At 50.6% G+C, this 20,834-nt stretch overlaps 1 protein-coding gene across 7 annotated transcripts in view; it reads left to right on the top strand.

The window, feature by feature from the left end:
- The window catches only part of WDFY4 (WDFY family member 4), a 301,239-nt gene that overhangs the window by 36,271 nt on the left and 244,134 nt on the right, over positions 1–20,834 (top strand). For all 7 annotated transcript variants that reach the window (XM_070615433.1, XM_070615417.1, XM_070615438.1 and 4 more), the window contains 9 exons: positions 2,769–2,883; positions 3,797–3,903; positions 5,977–6,111; positions 8,281–8,470; positions 11,081–11,270; positions 12,794–12,951; positions 14,462–14,914; positions 17,286–17,390; positions 18,820–19,010. In XM_070615433.1, the coding sequence (XP_070471534.1) occupies positions 2,769–2,883; positions 3,797–3,903; positions 5,977–6,111; positions 8,281–8,470; positions 11,081–11,270; positions 12,794–12,951; positions 14,462–14,914; positions 17,286–17,390; positions 18,820–19,010 (1,644 nt within the window). The remainder of the gene's footprint in view (positions 1–2,768; positions 2,884–3,796; positions 3,904–5,976; positions 6,112–8,280; positions 8,471–11,080; positions 11,271–12,793; positions 12,952–14,461; positions 14,915–17,285; positions 17,391–18,819; positions 19,011–20,834) is intronic.

Below are 20,834 nucleotides of genomic sequence, written 5' to 3'. Positions count from 1 at the left end.
GAGAGAGAGAGAGAGAGAGAGAGATTACTTATGGGGATATATTTTTTACATATATAACGTATACCCATCAGTAACATTATTGCATAATTTATGTATAGTCTCACAGTTTTTAGATATACTGTAATACACTTTTGCAACTTGCTTTTTCCACTCAACACTCTATTTCTGGGGTTTATGGACAGTGATACATGTTGCTCTGTTTCTTTTTCAGTTCTATATAGTATCTTATTATACAAATATGCCACAAATTATTCATTCATTGTCCTATTGATGAACAGGAAGTTTTTTTCCACTTCTTCACACTTGCAAACGATGCTGCGTAAATATTTCTTCTTCGCGTCTCCTGGCGCACGTGTGCCAGCGTTTCTCTAAGGAAGGAGTGGAAGAGCTGGGTTGCAGGATGTGTGCCTCTTGGACTTTATTGGTTTGGGGTAAATTCTTCTTCAAGGAGGTTCTTCCAAGTTCTACTCCCTCAGTAGATGTGGGCGTTTCTGGGTCCCTCACTTTCGCCCACATTTGGCATTGTTAGGCTTACTATTTTTACCTCCCTGAAAAGTATAAGCTATCTCATTGTGGCTTTAATTTGCATTTTCCTGATTATTAGTAATTTGTTATTGATTTTATCTTTTATGAATTACCTGCTGTTTCATTTGCCTGTGTTTTAAAAATCAGGCTGTCTTTTTCTTACTAATTTGTAGGAGTCTGGGTACGGTTCTTTTGTCAGTTATATGCTTAGCCAATATTTTCTCCCAATCTGTGCCTTGCCTCGTCATTTCGTATATCGCATCTTTTAATATAGAGAAGATTTTTAAAGGTTTTTACTTTTTAACAAACATAGTATCTATAACAAGGAAACAAATGGAAATGATTTCCTCTTGGAATTTGATGCCTTTCTCACCTTTTCCAGAAGGAGGATCTCAGCTTAAGAAAACTCAGTCAGGTCTTTGGTCAGAAATATAATTGCACGTGGATGATGAGTGGGGGTGAGTGGATGGCAGTCCAGCAAAATTGCATGTCATAGAGGAAAAACCAGTTGCCAGGAATGTGCACAGCAGCCGACCTCCCTGGTGGGAACCCGGGATGCAGAACTGCCTGGGACTCAAGTCCCGGGGGAAGGGTTGTCACCCCACTCTGACTGTTGGTCTAGAGAAAGCTCTCCTCCTTGCGGCATAGTAAACTCAGCCTGTGACAACGCAGCGAAACAAAGGGAAGGACTCCAGTGTGAAGCAGACCTGTGAACAGGGCTACTCCAGAAACCAGGAGGAGACTCTGGAAAGGGTCTGGCAGCCCGAGCAGAATTTTTAAAGTCATGACTTCTATCAAATAATATCCTAAACAATAAAGAAAACAAGGCTGAGGAAAAAGATGACCAGATAGGATAGAAATAGAGAAGGGACATCTAAGAAAGAATTTTAAGGAAATTAAAAAAGAAATAGAAGATTAAAAACAATAATGACTGGGGGCCAGCCTGGTGGCGTAGTGGTTAAGTGTGCACGTTCCACTTCTCGGTGGTCCGGGTTCGCCGGTTCAGATCCCGGGTGCGGACATGGCACCGCTTGGCAAAAGCCACGCTGTGGTAGGCGTCCCACAGATAAAGCAGAGGAAGATGGGCACGGATGTGAGCTCAGGGCCAGTCTTCCTCAGCAGAAAGAAGAGGATTGGCAGTAGTTAGCTCAGGGCTAATCTTCCTCAAAAAAAAAAAAAAAAAAAAAAGCCCAATAATGACTGGACCAGGGAAGACTTTCCTAAGCCTGGAACTAAGGCTGGAAAACAAAGGAATAGATTGAGAAATTTCATTTCATATGAGTTTCAGATTTCTGTACAGCAAAACCAAACAATACCAAATTAAAAGATAAAATGACAAATACAAAAAAAAATTGCAATAGTGTTACAGACAAAGGTTAACTTTTTTTATATATAAAAAGCTTTTTAAAATAAATAAAAAAATAATGAAAACCCTCATAGAATAATAGGCTAAGAACAAAAATAGGCAATTCAAGAAGCATGAGGAGTGTTCCTCCACTCTAGTAGTCTAAAGACCGTAATCAAGATGCGATATTTTTTCTCCTATAAAGTTTTCCATTTAAGATGAAAAAGCATGACAAAGCCTAATGCTGGCCTGGCTGCAGAGAGACCAACCCTCTGCCGTGAGCCCCTGAGGCTAATCTGGTGAAACTTTTCCGTAGAATGAGTTAGTAACCTGAACCAAAGCACTAAAAAAAACAAAGGCACACCCTTTTAACTTGCAATCCCACTTTTTAGAATTAATTGGAAGGAAATAATGGCCTGACAAAAGGACGGTATCTGCATAAGATGTGGGAGGTGAGTAAGAGGAGAAGCAGTGAGACACAGCAACTGGTGGGGCGGGAAGGCGAAGGAGAGGGAGGGCTGCAGAATCACTTTTGGGATTTCCCAGAAGGCGACTGGTGCTTGCTGGGCCGTTCACCGAGACAAGGTGCAGCCGGTCTGGGGAAGGCAATGGATTCCGTTCCGTGTGTTTGACGTTGCAGGAGCACGAGTTCAGGGGAGATGTCCAGGGGCCAGTTGGATGCGTGGGCCTGGAGCTCAGCAGGAAGTTGACGAATTCGGAGGCATTGGGGTAGGGGTGCGGTGGGAGCTGTGAGGCAGGTCGTTCCGTGTCCTTTGGGATGCACCGGGAATGCGAGTGGACTCTCTGGTCTGGGCCGGCAAGGACAGAGGAAGGGGATGCTCACTCCTTGCTCTGTAGCTTTGGCACCTCTGATGGAATCCTGTTGGTTGCGCTCCAGGCCTGGGAACACTCCGTGGGCATCATCTGCTTTCCTAGTCTCCAAAGGCTGGCAGAAGATGTTTCCAACCAGTTTGCCCAAGAAATACAGGAGGCGCTTGTGGGAAAGCCTGCAGGTAAGAGAAGAGGGTCTTAGAGGACAGTTTACGGGGAGTAAAACAGCTCTGTGGACCCCTCCCAGGGCTCCTGCTCAGCCCCTCTCTGCTTTCTAGTGGAGTTAGAATAATGCCTTCCAGGGAACCCAGTTCCACCACTGTTCCCTTGGGAACAAAGGGAAAGGCTAGCAGAGGAGGGAAAGGGGAGCTGGGGCTCTGCTGCTCCCAGGAGGGACACACACGCACAGAAACAAACACACAGACCCTCCCCATATGAATATATATACAAACACACAGACGCATACACCTCACACCCAAACATACATGCACACACATGCCTACCCCCGCCCCCCACACACAGGACCAGGGTCTCTGGGAGGGCGCACTAGCATAAAAGGTACACCTGAGTGTTCAATGGAGAGCTTGATCCAGAAAGACAGAGTAAGACAGAGGCCAAGGCCAAGCATGTTTTCTGCTGTGGGCATTCTTCCGCTCCTGGAGCTGGCCCGAATTTCGTGGTGCCTATGGGGCTGAGGGGCGGGAGGGAGTTCCAGTGGGAGGAAGAGCTTGAGCTCTTGGTGTAGGTTGCAGGATAAGGGGCTGTGTGATACAGGATGGGGGGTGAAGACTCTGGATTGTGGAAGTCCAGTAGCTGAGGAGCTCGTTCTTATTATTTGGTAATAGGGAGCCATTGATGGTTGTTGAACAGGGATAGTAGCATAAGAAAGGCTATCCTCCAAGGAGATTAACGTGGAAGAGTGTGAAATGTTTGCTACAGATTCAGGTGGCATTGTGGGGGAGGCAGGAGGCAGAAGTCTCCTAAAGATGTTAAGGTGCATCTCATGGAGAGACAAGCCCAAGTAGGGGGAGCTGGGGGAACAGATCACCGAATGGCCCTCTGGTGACACTTTCTGCCATTCCTCACTGTTGCCAGAGCAAGCACGAGTGGCAGCTGGGCAGTTGCTGCGTTGGAAGGGGGATGCGGATCAGGATGGCTACCTGCTCCTGAAGTCGGTGTACGTGCTCACAGGGACCGACTCGGTAAGTTCCAAACCCCGTCAGCCCCGGCCAGGTGCTCCTCATCTGTGCCCACAGGGAGGTCCCAGCACAGGGCGGTGGCACGTCTCAAGAGTGTCTTTCTTTCTATGAAACTGATTTCTCGTTTTCCTCTGCTGATGCCCCTCTGAAATAGAACCTGGACTTTAGAGTCTGAATTTCAGGCTGGAATCCTGCCTTTTCACTTGATGGGCTGTATGTAACCGTGGGCAAATCGTTTCGCCTCTCTGTGACTCTTTGTGTTGCTAATTTTAGAACTGGGGATCTAACGCTTTAGTTTTAGGGTTAGTGTGGGGATTAACAACAGCTCATGTGTCTGGACTACTTCCTGTGCGTCAGGGCGGTGCTGGCTGCATCCCACGCACTGGGTCAATTAATCCTCCCCAAACCCCGAGAGTCAGATTACGGTGGTGCACCGTTAGTGATGAGAAATCAGGCTCACCCACGCGGTGTAACTGCAGTCTGTCTGACCCCAGAGCCCGCGCTCTGAGCCGCTGCTCTCCATCACCTCCTGTCAAACTCAGACTGAAGGAGCCACGCCCGTGGGCACCTGTCCCCTGTCTGTCCAGAGACGACGCTCGAGAGAGCCCAGCTCCTCCTTCTTCCCTTCCCACCCCTGCCCCATCCAGGTTGCAGTCATGTCCTCCCACTGTGAAGCTGGGGACCTGGTACTTTCTCTCTGAGTGGTTAGCTGATGGCTGGTGTCCTCTCAGGCAGGAACAGTCCCCAGCCGCTGTCACCATTAGCAGAAATGGCCGGAGCCCCTGTGCAGGGCAGGCCCAGAGACGCATTCGTCTAGCGAGAGGGCCCACTGTGTGCCAGGTCTGGCGCTCAGCAGTGGGAGTACCAGGGGACCAGATGGAGGCGACTGCCGCCCTGAGTCTCACGGTGAACACAGACATCAGACAGGCATTTGGTTTGGAGACTGCTTGGAGGTGCGTGAGGAGAACAGCACGCACTTGATAACTGGAAGCAGGACTTTTCCTCTGCGTAAACTGCTGGACCACCATTGTCACAGTGACCTGAAGCCCAGCAGGGGCCCTTCTGCCTCTCACGAAGGGCTGCTTTTAGCCCGTGTAGTAAAACATTCACCTGAAGCCTTGTTCTCCACCAAAGCAGGGACAGAAATAGGCAGCTGGCTTTCAGTGGAGCCAGTGCACCACAGGGCACAGGGAGAGCTGCCCGGAGTGGGGTCACGGCAGACCAGGTGCCAAGGAAACAGAAGCTTTGACGGGGAAGGGTAGGACCAGGGCTGGCGTGATACTCCTGATTCTCGCCCAGACTGTACTTTCCTCCTTTCTCTTTTTCTAGTTTGCCCCCATGCCTGGCAGATTCGTGTGTCAGGTGGGGGACTGCGTGGGCCACGTACTGTAGATTAACCCATAAGTGCACATGTGTGCACGTGTGCGTAGAGGTTGCGGCTGCGGTCACCCTGGGGTGGAGCTGCAGGCAGAGCCTGAGGAAGAAAGGCCCCAGGAAGCTCCACGCTCAGGCCGGTCCTCTCGGTCCCTTCTCTGCCGATGTCCTGTCTTCTCCCTCTGTTTGGCCGCCCTGGTTACGGCTCTTTGCCTATAGGGCCATTTTGGTTTTGCTGAGGTCTGGCCTCTGGACGAGGGGATGGGAAGGCCCTGATCAGGTCCTGAATTCGGTTGTTTGCACTTGTCCTCGAGCATCCCCTCCTGGCTGAGTTTCCAGCTCCCTAATCAGGAGGCAACCTACCGAAATCAGCAGTGGGATTGCCTGGGACGGCCCTGGTTTCCTGCTCTGCACCAGTCCCTCCCTCCCTCCCTCCCTGCCTTCCTTCCTTCTTATCATCTATCTTGTAAAAGCTATAACGTTTACTGGGCATGTAGTCCACACTTTATGTAAATTTAGCTTTCCCAGCCTCCCTAGGTGGGTCCTGTGATTGTCTCCATTCTTGCTTGAGAATGTGTTGCCCAGAGATGGGGAGTGACTGACCCACGTTCCCAGCTGCAGCGGCTGCCAGGGCTGACCGTGCCAGTCTGGAGCTGCGCTCTGCCAGCTCTGCAGCCCTGGTCACTCTTCTCTTCCTTGCAGGAGACCCTGGACAGAGTTGCCGAGTCTGGGCTCCCAGCCCTGCTCCTCCAGTGTCTCTACCTCTTCTTTGTTTTTCCACTGGAAAAGGAGGAGCTTTTTGACAGTGATGTTCAAGTTCAGAGGATGTTCGTGCAGGTGAGTGAGAGGAGGGGCTGGACCCCCCCGGGCCAAGACCACCCTGGGCTCCTCGAGATGCTTCCCTCTTTCTCCGGCCAAGTTCCCAAGCTCCTCTGTTCCCCTCGAGGGCCCAGCTCCCCCGCTTCCCCACGCTCTGCAAATGCCGGGACTCCTGTGCATTTGGAAAATGGATTTTCTTCTTCTCTCTCTGCTCATTGTATCCTGTATCAGTATTCCCCTGGTTCTCTCCCAGAAAGGTGTGCTCCTCCTCAGTTTGGCCCCGCCGGCTCCTTCTCCTCCAGTCTGTCTTCCCGGCTCCTGCCGGCCCTCCCCCACGTCTGGAACCTCCTGTCTTGGCCCCTTCCCCTCTGAGAACAAGCATGCTAACTCACTTGCATAATTGTAGCCAACACTGTCTGAGTTCTTGCTGTGTACCCCCCCTGTGCCGTGCGCTTGGACCCCATGGTCCCAAGTCCACTCACAGTCAGGCTTTTAAGCAGCCTGTGATGTCACCTCCTTCTCTCCACTCAGAAGCCATCAAATGCCATTTCCTCCTGTCATTCCTCATCTTTCCTTTGCTCTCTGACCACCAGCAGAGGCTTTTCATGTAACTTCTCACCTCCTCCATTGTCCCCTTCTCGACAATTTCTGCGTTCTCAGCTTCTGGGATGCTGCATTCTTCAAAAAACACCTCTCTCTGACCTTGGAGGGCGGGCGGGGGGTGAGGAGGACTGAGTGTTTTACTCATCTTTGCGTGTCCACTGCCTCGGGCAGGTGCCTCACAGGGAGCGGGCACTTAGGAGCACTTGGGAGTTTCCAAATGCAGCTGCCCATTGAATATCCATTCCAGACTAATCCTCAGGCCAGAAGCATCGTTACCAGAGGGTATCCCACGTATTCTGGTAGATTCCACTCATGGTCGGTCATCCCCTCGGCTGCATTTGTTGCAAACTTAGGCATCATTTGCCCATATAGAAGTCATATTCTAGGCGGTGGCCAGGATTCAGTAAGCACTTTAACAAAGCTTTACAGAGTGGCTCTTACGTGCCCTGCTGGGAACTAGTGCAGCCCTGTCTTCACGGTCCTTCCCACGTGTGGACAGAATGTGAGCCATGGTGATGGACCACGTCTGCGTTCCTCAAGGGTTTTCCTTCTACAAAAATATACAGAGCTCGTTCCATGTGCGGCTCTATGCCATCTGATGGTTCCCGCATAGTACCATCCCTTGTAGAGATGACAGAAGTGGGAAAGCCAAACGAGGGAAACAACCACATGCATAAATGAGCAGTGCCCTATTCTTCAAGTGCTGTGAACCAAGAGTCAAGGGTGTGCTGGGAAGCGAGGACAAGGGGACTTGATTTATAGGAGAGAATAAAGGAAGGCTGTTCTGAGGAAATTGCATCGCACCAGGGAGCTGAAGGTGGGGGTGGAGGTGCGAAGGGGGAGAGAGGGGACGGAGCAGAAATGGTTGTCCAAACCGAGGGTCACATGGCCACACCTGTCTGCAGGGCAGGCCAGGGAATGGGATCTGTAACCCAGCTCCATGGCTGCCCAGCGTGGGCTCCGTCACTGTGATCGAAGGGGCTAATGGATTCAGATGGAAGGGCTTTTTCATATTTGCTCACTGGAGGAAGGTCCTGTTAGACCACAGAGAGCCAAAGAGAGCCAAAGAGATCACGTGATAGATGAGGCAGGGCTAGTCCATGCAGAAGTGGATAGGAAGGTACTGGAAGTCCCTCAGGTGGCCAAAGGGAGATGGGATTGGCAGGGACAACACCCAGTTAGGATGTTATGGGATAACACTCACGATCTTACGGAGAAGAAGAGTTTGAGTGCCAGGGACCCACGAGCACATCTCTCTTTTTAAGTAGCCCTGGGTCCTGTTAATTTTTCTGTGTTTCTATATGAAAAGACACCTGTCTTAGTCAATCACTTCTTTGTTTTTCTGATGTGGAAAGGATGACAGCTGCTTGTATAGGCTTATGAGCTCACACTTTAGCCCCAAACCCTGTCACCCTTTTCCAAGTGGCCCCCTTGACTGTGCTGGTCTGGGGCAGAGGGCAGCCACACACAACCCCATCCTTCATGCTGAGACACACCGATGAGTGCTCTGGAGAAGTAGGGGACAAACCCATCACAGGAAGGAGGCTTCCTAACCAGAGTCTTCTGGCTTTTTTTTCCCCCCAGATGTTGCTCAACATTTGCAGCGAGTCCCGGGGGCTGGAGGGACTTCTCTCGGGAAATGAGCTCCAGTCTCTCATGATCGCCACGACCTGTCTTCGGGAGCACAGCTGCCACTTTTGGAAAGAGCCCACCTTCTGTGTGCTGAGGGCCGTCTCCAAGGCCCAGAACCTCAGCGTCATCCAGTACCTGCAGGGTATGACCCCAGGACCAGGGGTGGGCTGCGGGCTCACTTTCTACAAGATCCTGGGAGGCTCTTGTAGCATCAGTATAGATTTCTGGGACTGAAACAGAGATCAACAAGTGGGATTTTTGCTGCTGCCCAGCTATGCCCAGATGACGTTACATCCTTAGATCCATTCATGAAAATGCTTTTATTGTTTTTTTTTCTTTAAAGATCTGAGCTAACATCTGTTGCCGATCTTCTTTTTTCTTCTTTTTCTTCTTCCCAAAGTCTCCCAGTACATAGTTGTATATTCTAGTTGTACGTCCTTCTGGCTCTGCTAAGTGGGATGCCACCTCTGCATGGCCTGATGAGCAGTGCCATGTCCGCGCCCAGGATCCGAACCTGCGAAACCCTGGGCTGCTGAAGTGGAGAGCGCAAGCTTAACCACGCGGCCACGGGGCTGGCCCCTATTGCTGATTTTGATGCTCCACTGGAGGAGGGAGGGAAAGGGGAACTCATTTACCGCATGCATACTATCAAACAGACACTGTACTGGGTCCATTTGTTTGTTATCTCCATGTTTCTTTGAGATAGATATTAATTCCAGTTTGCAACAGAGAAAACAGAAATTAAGAATGGTGGAAGAATTTGCCAAGGCTCCCCAGCTGGTGAAGAAGGGAATCACATTTTAAATGTGAAGATGCCTGATTCCAGAGCCTGAGGTTCTGCTCCAGGCAGCTTGTGTGGGGGTTAAGGCCATAGACTCTGGACCCAGATAGCTGGGGCGTGGACTCCAGCTCCGCCCTCATAGCTGAGTGACCTTGGGCACTTAACTGCCTGGGTGCCTCAGCTCTTTCATCTGTAAAATGGGGATAAAAATCCCGCGGATCTCACTGGATTGTTGTGGTGTGTCAATGAGTTGACATATTTGAAGCTCTCAGATAGAACCTGGCCCACAGTGGATGCCCCATAGGTGTCAGCATCACAGCATCATTACTTGGGTGTGATCAAAGGCAGGACACCCAGGGAGTCATTTCCCTTAGCAGTACCAGGGGCCTCCCTTAGCACTGTCTGCCTCCCGAGGACCCAGACCATGCTGGGAAGCATGGCCATCTCTGTGGCTCACAGGATCTCGGGTCATCCCTTGGCCTCCTCTCAGCTGCTTGCCCATCACAGGGCAGGGGGGCAGCTCTCTAAGGCTACCTCCAAGGGGAACATTCTGATGAAGGTTCACTTCCGCTGACCTCCTCACCCCCTACATGACATTTTCTCAGCTCCCCGAGCAGGAGGGCCTCTCGGGTGCACAGCCATCCATCCCTTGGGTTAACTCCCAAGGTATGGGGTCTTTGGGGGTGAGGAAGGGGTCTGAGCCTGCCAGTGTGACCTGCTTGTCTACAAAGACCTGCCCTGTTGTCTGTCTTATTTCTCGGGTCTCCTGTAACACAGGACATCAGTTGGTGAGAACTGGGAAAGTTCCAGAAGCCCACCGTCTTACTGTAACTGAGCCTTGGGATGAAACAGCTCCCATTTGGGGATTCAAAGCTCCCAGGGAGGCCAGGGCCCGGTGGGCAGTAATGGCCCAGAGCTGAGCTGGGTCTGTGGTGCTCAGCAGCCCAGGCACCCCTGACAGGCTAGAGTCAGAGACCCCTGAGAAAGGGCTGCATGCCTTAGTGGCAGGGGTCCCTCACAGTGGTCATTATTCTCAGCTGCCCAAGACAACAGCTGCAAAAGAAAAATTCCACCTCAGTGGGGAGCCCGCCCCCTGGAGCACTGTGCCCAGGACGCCATAGAGGAATGGGTCGTTTCTGTGTATGTATGGGCTGAGGAGAAGGTTGGGAAGTAAGGGCTGGCCTGGTGGTTACCTGCCAAGCCACAACTCTTGGGGTGCCCTGCCTGGCACGCAGGCTGTGGGGCACGTCCGAGGCCTCGCAGCTGAGGACTGAGCATGCGTCATCTCAAGTTCTGGTGCGCACTTGTCCTGATCCACTGATGTGGTCTTCCTGGCACTCAAAAGAGGCTTCTCCCAACGGAAGAGCCCCAAAACAGAGATCCATCAAAATGCAAATCCAGTAACCTCTCTCGTCTGTCTCAAAGCTTCTCTGGCTTCTCACAGCTCTGGGGTCACCAGCAAGTTCCAACACCAGGCCCCACGCGAGCTGGCCCTTCCTTTCTCCCCCTTCCTGGCGGCCCACACTTCCATGCTCCAAACCCCGATTCTTCAGTAGCTGAAACACACCACAGTTTTGCCCCTCCCTTCTCACATGCTCATATACCCTCCTCTGCACTTTTTTATCAGGCTAGTTTCTGCTCAGCTCCAGCACTGCTTCCTTAAGAAGGTCTCGGGTCTTGGGTCTTGCATTCGCTAATGGACCTGGGCCCTCCTGCATGCTGGGAATTAGAATCAGGCTTCCTTCCTCTTCCTGTCTTGCCTGCTCTCTATCAGGGCCTGCAGATCTTGGCAACTGGGATGGCACTTCCCATGGAGGAGCCTTCTTCTTGGTCCAGGAACCAGCAGAAAAGTGTTCTGGACTAATTCTCATTCGCATCTTAACACACAGTTTAAGGCGGGTGGGGTGGGAACCACTGTGGCAGAAAAGCTCTGGCCTCAGAACTCAGCAGGGGCGTGTCTTCCTCCTGCAGCCATGGATTGCATCAAGATCTCCCTCCAGAACCTCTCCAGGCTCACGGACACTCTCCCCGCTCCCGAGGTGAGCGAGGCTGTGAGCCTCGTCTTGGGCTTCGTGAAGGACTCCTACCCGCTCTCCTCAGCTCTGTTCCTGGAGTTTGAGAATGGGGAGGGCTACCCTCTGCTGCTCAAAGTGTTGCTTCGGTAAGTGGCTGTGCTTGGTCGGGGAGAGAGTGCCAAAGCCTAGGTCCTCACAGTCACGTGGGATGCTTTGCAGAAAGACAGGTGCTGAGGCTTCTCAGAATGTCTTCTGATAGAGCACGGCCTTTGAGAGAGAGTTTTATTGCAAAAGTAATTCAACATGCAGCGGGGGCTGGGAGCCACCTCCTTTGAGAACCAATGGGTAATACTAGTTTCACCAAGTCCATCAGGTGGTAGGTACCACGTGCGTGCCTGCTGGCCTGACAGGCACCTGTCGGAACCCCCACCTCAGTGTTGGATGGCTTCCTGGGTCTCCTGTAACCAGCTCTGCCTGTGCTTGGGAGCTGGAATTGCTGGAGAATCAACAACCCTCTGGAGCAGCCCTCGACCAATGACTGTCAGGAGCTGTTGGATAAATACCCAGCAAAGTTGCCTCTTGGGCAGGATAGCTCTGCCCTGCCTCCCAGAGTCCCCAGGAGGGTTAAGCTCCAGTTGCCCAACGAGGCACTCACTAGGTAATGTGCCCATGCTGGCTGCCTTCCCTTGCCTCTCACGGGCCTCTCCCCTACTGGTATTTTTGGGATCAACTCCCAAATAGTCTACTCTCTCTCTCAAATCCTTGACCCATGGGAAACCCAAACAAAGACACCGTGCAGCTGGCTTTGGACTAATTTTCTCCACTCCAACGCCATGTCATTTTCGGGTTGGGCCTAGGGATGGGATCAGCCAAGAGAAGGAAATCAAAGAAATTCCTTGATGGTAGGAACTCTCCGGCTGATCTTAGGGAGGCTGCTGCAGGGCAAGCCCATCTTTTTCCTCGGGCTTTGCTCTGTGAATACGAGATGCTCTTCTCCTGTATGGGGTGCAGCTTCCCACTGTGCTTCACGGCCATCACTGAGAGTCAGGCTTCCAGTCTAGAGGGGGTGACTTGGATGAGGCGGCTGAAGTCCCTCAGTCTGGAGTCTCCAAAACAGTGTGATTAAATGACAACACCCTGAGGGCCTTCCTCCAAAGGGACAGTAAGAATAAATGTCCCTATGGGGATGCCACCTTTGATATTAGTCTGGACCAGAATCAGCTGGCTACTGCTACCCTAGGGGTCTGTGTCATAGCAGTTCCTGAATGTTCCTTTGGTTAAATGACTGGTTGGTTTTGCCCAGATTTCCTGTGGAAGGCAGGAGGAGGAAATGAGACTGTTCCAGAGAGTGTCAGGAAGGACCCACCTCAGCATGTGTTTTTGGGGGTCCAGCTGTGGAAAACGGCCTTCCCGTGAGCGGATGCTGCAGCTCCTCACAGGTTTCTCTGTATTCTGATTGCACATCCTTAGATCTAAGGCTGACATTCGCATAGAGGGACTTTTATCCAGGATACTCCTCTTCCCATTTGGGGCTGGATTGGTGGAGACCTCCCCGGTCTTCCCCAGCACTGTGATCTGTGTGCCTCTGCGTCCCTGTGAGGGGCACCATGAGCCAACGAGGCTGCTCCATCCAAGAAGTGCAGGGAGCTGGCCTCATCTGTCCCCGCAGGTACGATGGGCTGAGCCAGAGCGAAGTGGACCCCCACCTGGAGGAGCTCATCGGGCTGGTGGTGTGGCTGACGACCTGTGGGAGGTCAGAGCTGAAGGTGTTTGACAGCATCACCTACCCTCAGCTGGAAGGCTTCAAGTTCCATCAAGAGTCTTCTGGTGGGTCATCTGTGTCTCTAGGTGCCCCGCAGCGGTCAGCGCTGTGCAGGTCTGTCCCTGATTCTTGGTGTAGAAACAAACTTGGCACCTGTCAGTGACACAGTAGGGTCTGATTCTGTCATGTCTTTGGGGAGATAATCTACGGATCTAAAATCTCTCCTTACAGACTTTTCCACATGTCTTGGGTGGGACTTGGAGAGAATATTTACTTGATAAAGAGGGAGCCTCTGCCCTCCACCCCCACATCTGGTGTGACTTCCTCCATAACATTTGCTTATATAATGGGTGTGATGGCCCTGAAGCAGCCACCCAGGCTCAGAGTCAGTGCCTCCTTAGTTCTCTGAGATATTGATTGATTGATTGATCCACTCAATCAACACGTGCTGATGCTTTCTGTGCCTCACTCATTCTGTCCCATGCTGGGCATCAGCTTGAAAAGGCCAGATATCTGCTCCCTGAAAAGTCTCTGCAGAGACCGTCACACATACACTGAGCCATAATCTGCTCAATAATTGGCTGATAAAGAGGTGCAGCAGCGACACCAGGAGAGAGGATCAGCTTTGTCAGGAGACCCTGCACAGAGGGCCACAGTCAAGGGAGCTTCAAGACGAAGTGTGGGTTGTCCAGGTAGGAAGGAAAGGGGAGAAGTGTAAAGCTAGAAAGTACAGCCTGGGGAAAGAGATGGTGACCGGAAGCATCTGGGTGCATCTGGGGAAATGGGCAAGGAGACCTGCACAGACCAAAGGGCGGAGGCTGCAGAGCTCGGGGGCCCGTGCAGGAGGAGCCACTGGATGTGACTTGAGCAGACACAGGGGAACGCGTGGATGACAGAGTTGCTGCACAGCCGTCTCTGGTGTTCCGGGCAGAGAGGGCTGGAGGCAGGGAGTTCTCTGACGAAGTGAGTAAGGCTTGACCTTCCAGCTAGAGAGCAAGGAGTGGGCAGCTTCGGCAGGTGTCTTTATTTAACAGCTTGTCTAGAAATGAAACTGGCTTTGCCTGGTAATCTCTAACATCATTTGATTTAAACTGACTGAAACCGATCCTCCACCCCAGCGCTACCAAGTGGAAATATAACGCGGGTCACACTGCATCATTTTAAATGTCCTAGTAACTGTATTTAAAAAATTAAGAAGAAACAGGTTAAATTATTTTTAATAATATATTTTATTTAACCCAATATATCCAAAACAGCACCATCCCAACATGTGGTCCTACAATGACATTTTTTGGCATTCTTTTCCTTGTGCTACGTCTTGGGGATCTGGTGTGTATTTTTACACTCGTGGAACATCTCAGGTCAGAGTAGACACAATTCGAGCTCTCAATTGGCCACCACATTGTGGATAATGCAGCTCTAGCCTTACCCACACCCTGGGCAGCTGGCTTTTCTGGACTTCTGATAAACATTTACGCACAGGAGCTGGAAAGTTCCTAATGACAATGCCAGTATGTATTTCTAGGCATTGGCGGGAGAAATGACTTGCAGGATTGTTCCTTTTTACATCTTCAGGGGTGACCGTTAAGAATCTTCAGGCCTTCCAAGTCCTACAGAATGTTTTCCACAAAGCTGGCGACGGCATCCTCTGCGTGAAAGTCCTGTCGGCTATCAGGACCATGTGGACCTGGAACGCTCGCAACTTCTTCCTGCTGGAGTGGACCCTGCAGCCCATTTCGCAGTTTGTGGAGATCATACCACTGAAGCCGGCCCCGGTACAGAGGCACTTCTTCCAGCTGCTGGAGGCCCTGGTGTTCGAGCTGCATTACGTGCCCCATGAGATCCTACGGAAGGTGCAGTGCCTGATCAAGGACAGCCCTGAGTCACCCTGTACCCTCGTGGCCCTGCAGAGTGTCCTCAGAATCACCGGCAGGGACCTGCTATTCACTGACATCTTCCGGGACTCGGGGCTCCTGGGCCTGCTGCTGGCCCAGCTGCGGAAGCGGGCCAAGATCCTGAGGAAGTCAGGTGCCACCTGGGAGTGTTGGGAGTGGGGAAGGGACTGGGCTTGGGGTCACTGTTAAAGGGGCCTGGTCTGCATACCGGCCCGCCACCCATCAAACATAACAGAGAAAGTGAGGGTGCCCATGTCACCCCATGCCATGAAGGTCAGAGAGGGTGCCCCGGAGGCACGTGGCTTCACAGAGCAGGCAGCCTCCCTCTTTTCTGTAACTGGCCTGATCTTCCCTGTGAAGAGGAGAGAGGGATGGGTGTAACTTTGAACAGGGCCTGGGGCTAACTCAGGCCCGAGGAATCCTCAACTTTCAGATGCCTCCTGCACTAGATATTGTCAGAGCATGTAGATGGGGAGACAGCAAGGCCAGGTCCTCAGTAACGCAGAAGGGAAGGGAGCTCAGAGAGGCCTGGGGCCCTGGGGGCAGGGCTGGGGGACCCGTCTGGGGTCAGCTGGGATATGGCTGCCTGGCCCATTTGGTGCTGGGGGTCATTGCAGGCCCAGCTTGCCCCTCTGAGTCGTGACCACACTTTTGTGTGCCCTGCTTCGCCGGCTCCTTGACATTGTCCCCTCACCCCTACCTCGGCCCCGACACTCTGGGTTTCCAGCCTCAGCAGCCTCTGCACCGCCCATGGCTTCAGGGTCTGCCATGGGACTTCAGGGTCCCTTCCGTCCAGAGGGGAGTGCACAGTGACTCAGGAGTGCAGGCCTGGGCTCTCTCACTGCCTGACGCACCCCATGCATGTACCCTGCTGGAGCCACTCTACGTGGTTGTCAGCAACCCCCCTTCTACCAACTTTCAAACAGGAAGCAGGGCATGAAGATTTCTATTCCAGTCCTTCCCGGCTTTCCCTCAGTCTGTCCATACCTGCCCTTCTGGGATTTCAGCCTGGAGGAAGGACACCGAGATATGTGAATCCCACCACTTGCCTCTTTCCACCTTTTCACCTCTTCTTCTTCTCCTGCACTAGCTGGGAGAGGCCAGGGGCTCCTAAGCAGTTGGCCGCTTTTGGAATTCTGCTTCAGACTCAAGCTAAAGTCATCAGTCTGTCCGCCTCCTGGGCCTCTCTGCGGGGAGGAAGCCAAGGGCGGGAGCTTGGGCACTGGGGCCAGACAGCCCTGGGCTGGAATCCTGGCTCTGTTACTTACAAGCTGAGTGGTCCTGAGCAAGTTCCTTAACCTCTTTTAGCCTGTTTCCTCCTCTGTTAAGTGGGTGTAATAATATTTACATCATAGGGATGTTATGTGGATGAAATGAGGAAATATCTGAAAACGACCCCTTGCTATGCCTGGTGCATAACAGGTACTCAAGAAATGTTAGTTCATCTTATCCCTGTGGGCTCTGTGCTACCGCATGAAAGATGGAGATAGATGCTCAAGGAGGAGCCCATGCGCCTTTAGGAGTCCAGGAAGGACCCACGCCTCCCTGGGAGTGTTTGCAAATAGGCTCAGGACTGAGGAGGAGGAGCTCCCATCCTTGCATGTCGGGGCCTCTGGACCAGGCTTTGGGAAGGATTTTGTTATGTGCTTCTTCCTATCTCCCTTTGAACAGTGTTTCGTTTAATGTTCCTGTCTTGTCTTCGCAGTGTATAGCTCTTCAGCAGCCTAACGTTGAATTTCTTTCTAAACCCAATCTCAGACCTATGATCATTCCTAGGAGAATCTGAACTTTTTTGTGACCTGATGTATCCAGTCTTACTTTGTGCTTTCTATTGCTAACTGTCTCCTGGTTAATAAACTCCACTTTTACTCACTCACTCACTCATTCATTCATTCTCCAAATATGTCTTGAGCTTCCCGTTTGTGTCAGACACTTTCCCGGCACTGGGGACTCATTGGTGAACACACAACCTCGTTTGTCCTTGTGGATCTAACGGGGACATCCATCTACTCTAGAATTTCTCAAGCACCTCCATGCCTCAGGCACGAGCAGGCAGTTCTCCCTCCCTGGCATGAATGGAAGACCATAAAAGCGTCCAAAGGGACGTCAAGGAGGAGGGCTTTGGGCATCATGCGGTGCAGCGGCTTTACATGTAGAGCAGCAGTTCTCAGAGAGTGGTCCTCAGACCAGCCTCATCAGCATCACCTGGGAACTTGTTACAAATGCCGTGATAGGACCCCACCCAAGACCTAAGCCAGAGACTCTGGGCCTAGCTTCTGGATTTTTATGAGAAGTCTTCCAGGGGATTTTGATGCACTCAAGTTGGAGAACCTCTTCTGTAACGGGTTGTAGGGCTACGTTTTATGAATTGGGATCCACACTCCTTTATAACGGAAGCATTATCTTCACATTTCCTTAAGAGGATAGAAAAGTAAGTGAATCAGAGATTTGGGGTGATACCAAGTGTACTTAAAATCTTATTCATTGCTTTTTAAATATGGCAGGAAACAAAGAGTCCAATCCTGGAGGCCAGGATCCAGAAAGAGAACTGACCTGCGTGATGCTGAGAACCGTGGTTGCGCTTCTGAAAGGCTCCGTTCGGAATGCGGGTAAGGATGGTACCAAATTCACCTTGTCACCGCTTGGGGCAGCACTAACTATTGCCTGGTGATTTATGTCAGTGTTCAAAGGTTGTATCCAGGGAATAACCAACGCTAACACGGCAGCTAAGGTCCATCTGCTGGTTGATGTTCAGGGACCAACGGTAAATTGGTCGACGCCTCAGTTGACATGTTCTACTTTTAAGGCTGCTAAATAAGATTGAGAATTGAAGAGATATCCTAATTTGTGAGACCACAGAGCCAGCCCCCCCCCAGGTAAAAATCTGTTCGTATCCTGCTGTACCAACTATAGATGCTTTTTAAAAAGATCTAATTTGTAAAATATAGACAAAAAATTTCGCCACTTTTAAGAGACGTAATTCAAAGTGCTTCCAGCCCACGATGGATTTAGTACCTCCATCCATTCGAAAAATTTTTTAAGTTCCTGAGATCATGTGACCTCCACATTTTAAAAAAAGATGTGCATAAAATATATGTGCACGTGTATTATACCATGAAGCAGATGTATCAGCATAGTGACATCAATGGGTTTGATGATTTGGGGCATCTATGTCTGAGGCCTTCATGGATTAACTATACCAAAGGTGCATGATTATTTCATTATGGCAGAGGGTCCCGGATGTTAGTCTGTAAGAGTTCCCTGGAGGTGCTGGTTAGTACGGGGGTGCATATTTCCAGGATCACTTCCAGAGATTTAATTAGCATCAGCTCCATGGAGAGCTCAGAATCTGCTTTTAACCAGGCCTCCAAGGTGATTTCCATCTCGGGGGTACCTGGCCCGTGATGGGAGAAATCCTGCCTCTGGGGTTGACCGGCTCACATCCATATCACAGCATTTGAGTGACCCAGTCACTTCCTGGTTCTTATTCTGCACGTGATTGTTCTAAATATATATCCTGGGGAAGAAATTCTGAGGATTACTTTTAAACAAAAACACATCACCAGCCAAATTTCTTTGATCCTCCCCGCCCCCCCTCCAAGAAACTGCCTAGGAATTGGACGTGTTCTTGACCTAGATTCTGGTTTGCTTCCAGTAAGAATTTTGGCAGAGAGGAGAGAGAATTGCTATTGGCCCTGGATTAGCGAATTCTTTGGAAATCCAGGGCGGAGGTTTATCTGGCTAAAGTTTGTATTACTTAGGTTTCTAAAAAGAAGGACATTTTTTTTCAAAAGCAGAATTCTCACTGGAGAAGAAAGCAGTTTTTCTTCTTAATTCTCAGCTCCACACTTCTCTTTTCCTCTTCTCGTTTTAACATGAGTATGGATTTTGAAAAAAAAGTTTCCAATGGGCAAACAAGACACATACAAATGTAGCAAAAACCCCCCGGAAATTGTGAGGAAAAGCTTCCCCTGAAATTGAAACTAAGGTGCCAAAGCCACCATTGTTCTATCCCCATGCTGTCTGTCTGGTCCCTAGTTGTCCTGAAAGACCACGGCATGGTGCCCTTCATCAAGATCTTCCTGGACGATGAGTGGTACCGAGGAGCCTCACTCAGCATCCTGGAGCAACTCTCAGTCATCAACGCCGAGGAGTACATGAGCATCATCGTGGGCGCTCTGTGCTCGTCCACTCAAGGGGAGCTGCAGCTGAAACTGGATCTCCTGAAGGTGATGTCAAGTCTCCTCTGTGATGGGCTTCCCCATGGACCTGTAGCGAGTGGGTGGTCGACATTTGCCCATGAAGTCGCTCACTCAGTTGCTCACCGTATTATACAGGTTGGGTGGCACTAGCTGCTACAACGAATAATTCCTACAACCTCAGTAGCCTGACACATTAGAAGTTTCTTAGGTACAGTCCAATCACTGGTCAGGGAGGGATGTCATTCAAAGGACAGCTGTCACCTGAGCATCAAATCCAACCAGCAGACAAAGGAAGGGAGAGCGTGGAGAATTGCACAAGGCATGCTTGTTTGAGCCTAGAACTTCTGTCCTACTTTCTTTGGGCAGAACTTTGGGCAGGATTCATTTGGATGCAAGGGGTACCAGGAAGTGGAGGCCCTGTTGGGCAGCTGCTTCCCAGGAACACTGTGAACTGTGGAAGTGGAGCCCGAATCAGTGGTGGCCAGGAAGCTGCCTCGTTTACTTGACTCACGCTTAGTGAGCATCTTGCAACTACCAGAGTGCCTGGGACACACAGTCGAATGAGATACAGTCCTTGCCATCTGGGAGCTCTAGACAGGGCTAATAATAAGTAAGTGACGGGGTGATGCCCAGGTGGACGCTGAGCTCAGGCTGCCACGGGGACAGAGAAATAGGAGAGCCCAATGCTGCCTTAGATTTTGAGGAAGGCTCGTGGAGGAGAGAATATCTGAGCTGGGAAAACGAAGCAAAAGGCAATCAAAGGCACAGGAGCAGCCAGTACAAAGGGAGAAGGAAATCTGGGGTGTCACCTTCGGGCAAGAAAGAGGAGTGTATGCACTTGTGATATTGTTAATAATCATCAAGTTATCTTCAAACGGTTAAAGATGATACTAAATATCATCGCCTCCCTGCCCTCTGCCTTACAGCTTTCACAATTTTGTTGCTGTTCCTGTATTTCTATTCCTTTTGTCTCTGTGGGCTTCTGCCTTTTAAAAAACCTCCTTTCTTAGTTATATGCCGTTTAAGAGATGAGCAGACGTCCATACAAACATCCCCCAGGGAGTTGACTCAGGGACTTCACACGTATGTGTGCAACACAGGCCCCTATAAATCACGCTCGTGCTATGTTAACATCATTGGTGAATTTAAAGAAATACAAAGTTGCTCTGACTTCCAAAATGAAACCATCAACCTTATTTACCCATGGCCATCTCTGTACAAAACCATTTTAACATTCAGAGAATGGTGTTTAGTTTATCTTACCTACTTGGTTTCTCTGTGGAGCCAATGTCAGACCCTGATGGAGCTGTGTTCCTGTCACCACATGTGGTGAGGTGTCATGGGAAGCCCACGCCAAAGTGACATTATGACCATAATTATCATGTGTTTCACAGATGACAAGAAACAGAACTGTGATTTAATTACAGAGCCAAAAAAATTAGTGAAGCTAATTTATATGAAACAAAAAAGGACAGTTCGATGTCTTTGAGACACTAGAGTCCCGTGATTGTGTGAGGTAAACGAATTGAGGGGGGCATGTAAAGGAGAGAGTAAGGGGGAGAGATCAAGAATTAGTGACGATTTATAGCTGGGGAGGACCTTAGCTTCATGGGGTCCAGTCTTAATGTTCCAGCAGAGACATGTCCGGAGAGTGTCTGTTGCGAAATGGTGAAGTTAAGTTTGAATCTAAGACTAGTGACTTAAAATCTAGAGATCTTTCCGCTTCGCCACGCTGTTTGTTTCATTTTTTCTCATATGTCTGTGTTCAGCTTGGTTTGCATAAGCTTTGTTTTGGTGGGATCGGGGAAGGCGTGATCAAGGAGTCAGGACTTTGGTTTTCTATTGGGCGAA

The sequence above is a fragment of the Equus przewalskii genome, chromosome 1, assembly GCF_037783145.1.
Source record: "Equus przewalskii isolate Varuska chromosome 1, EquPr2, whole genome shotgun sequence".
In the NCBI taxonomy this organism is placed as follows: domain Eukaryota; kingdom Metazoa; phylum Chordata; class Mammalia; order Perissodactyla; family Equidae; genus Equus; species Equus przewalskii.
This window is presented reverse-complemented; position numbering and strand designations above follow the sequence as displayed.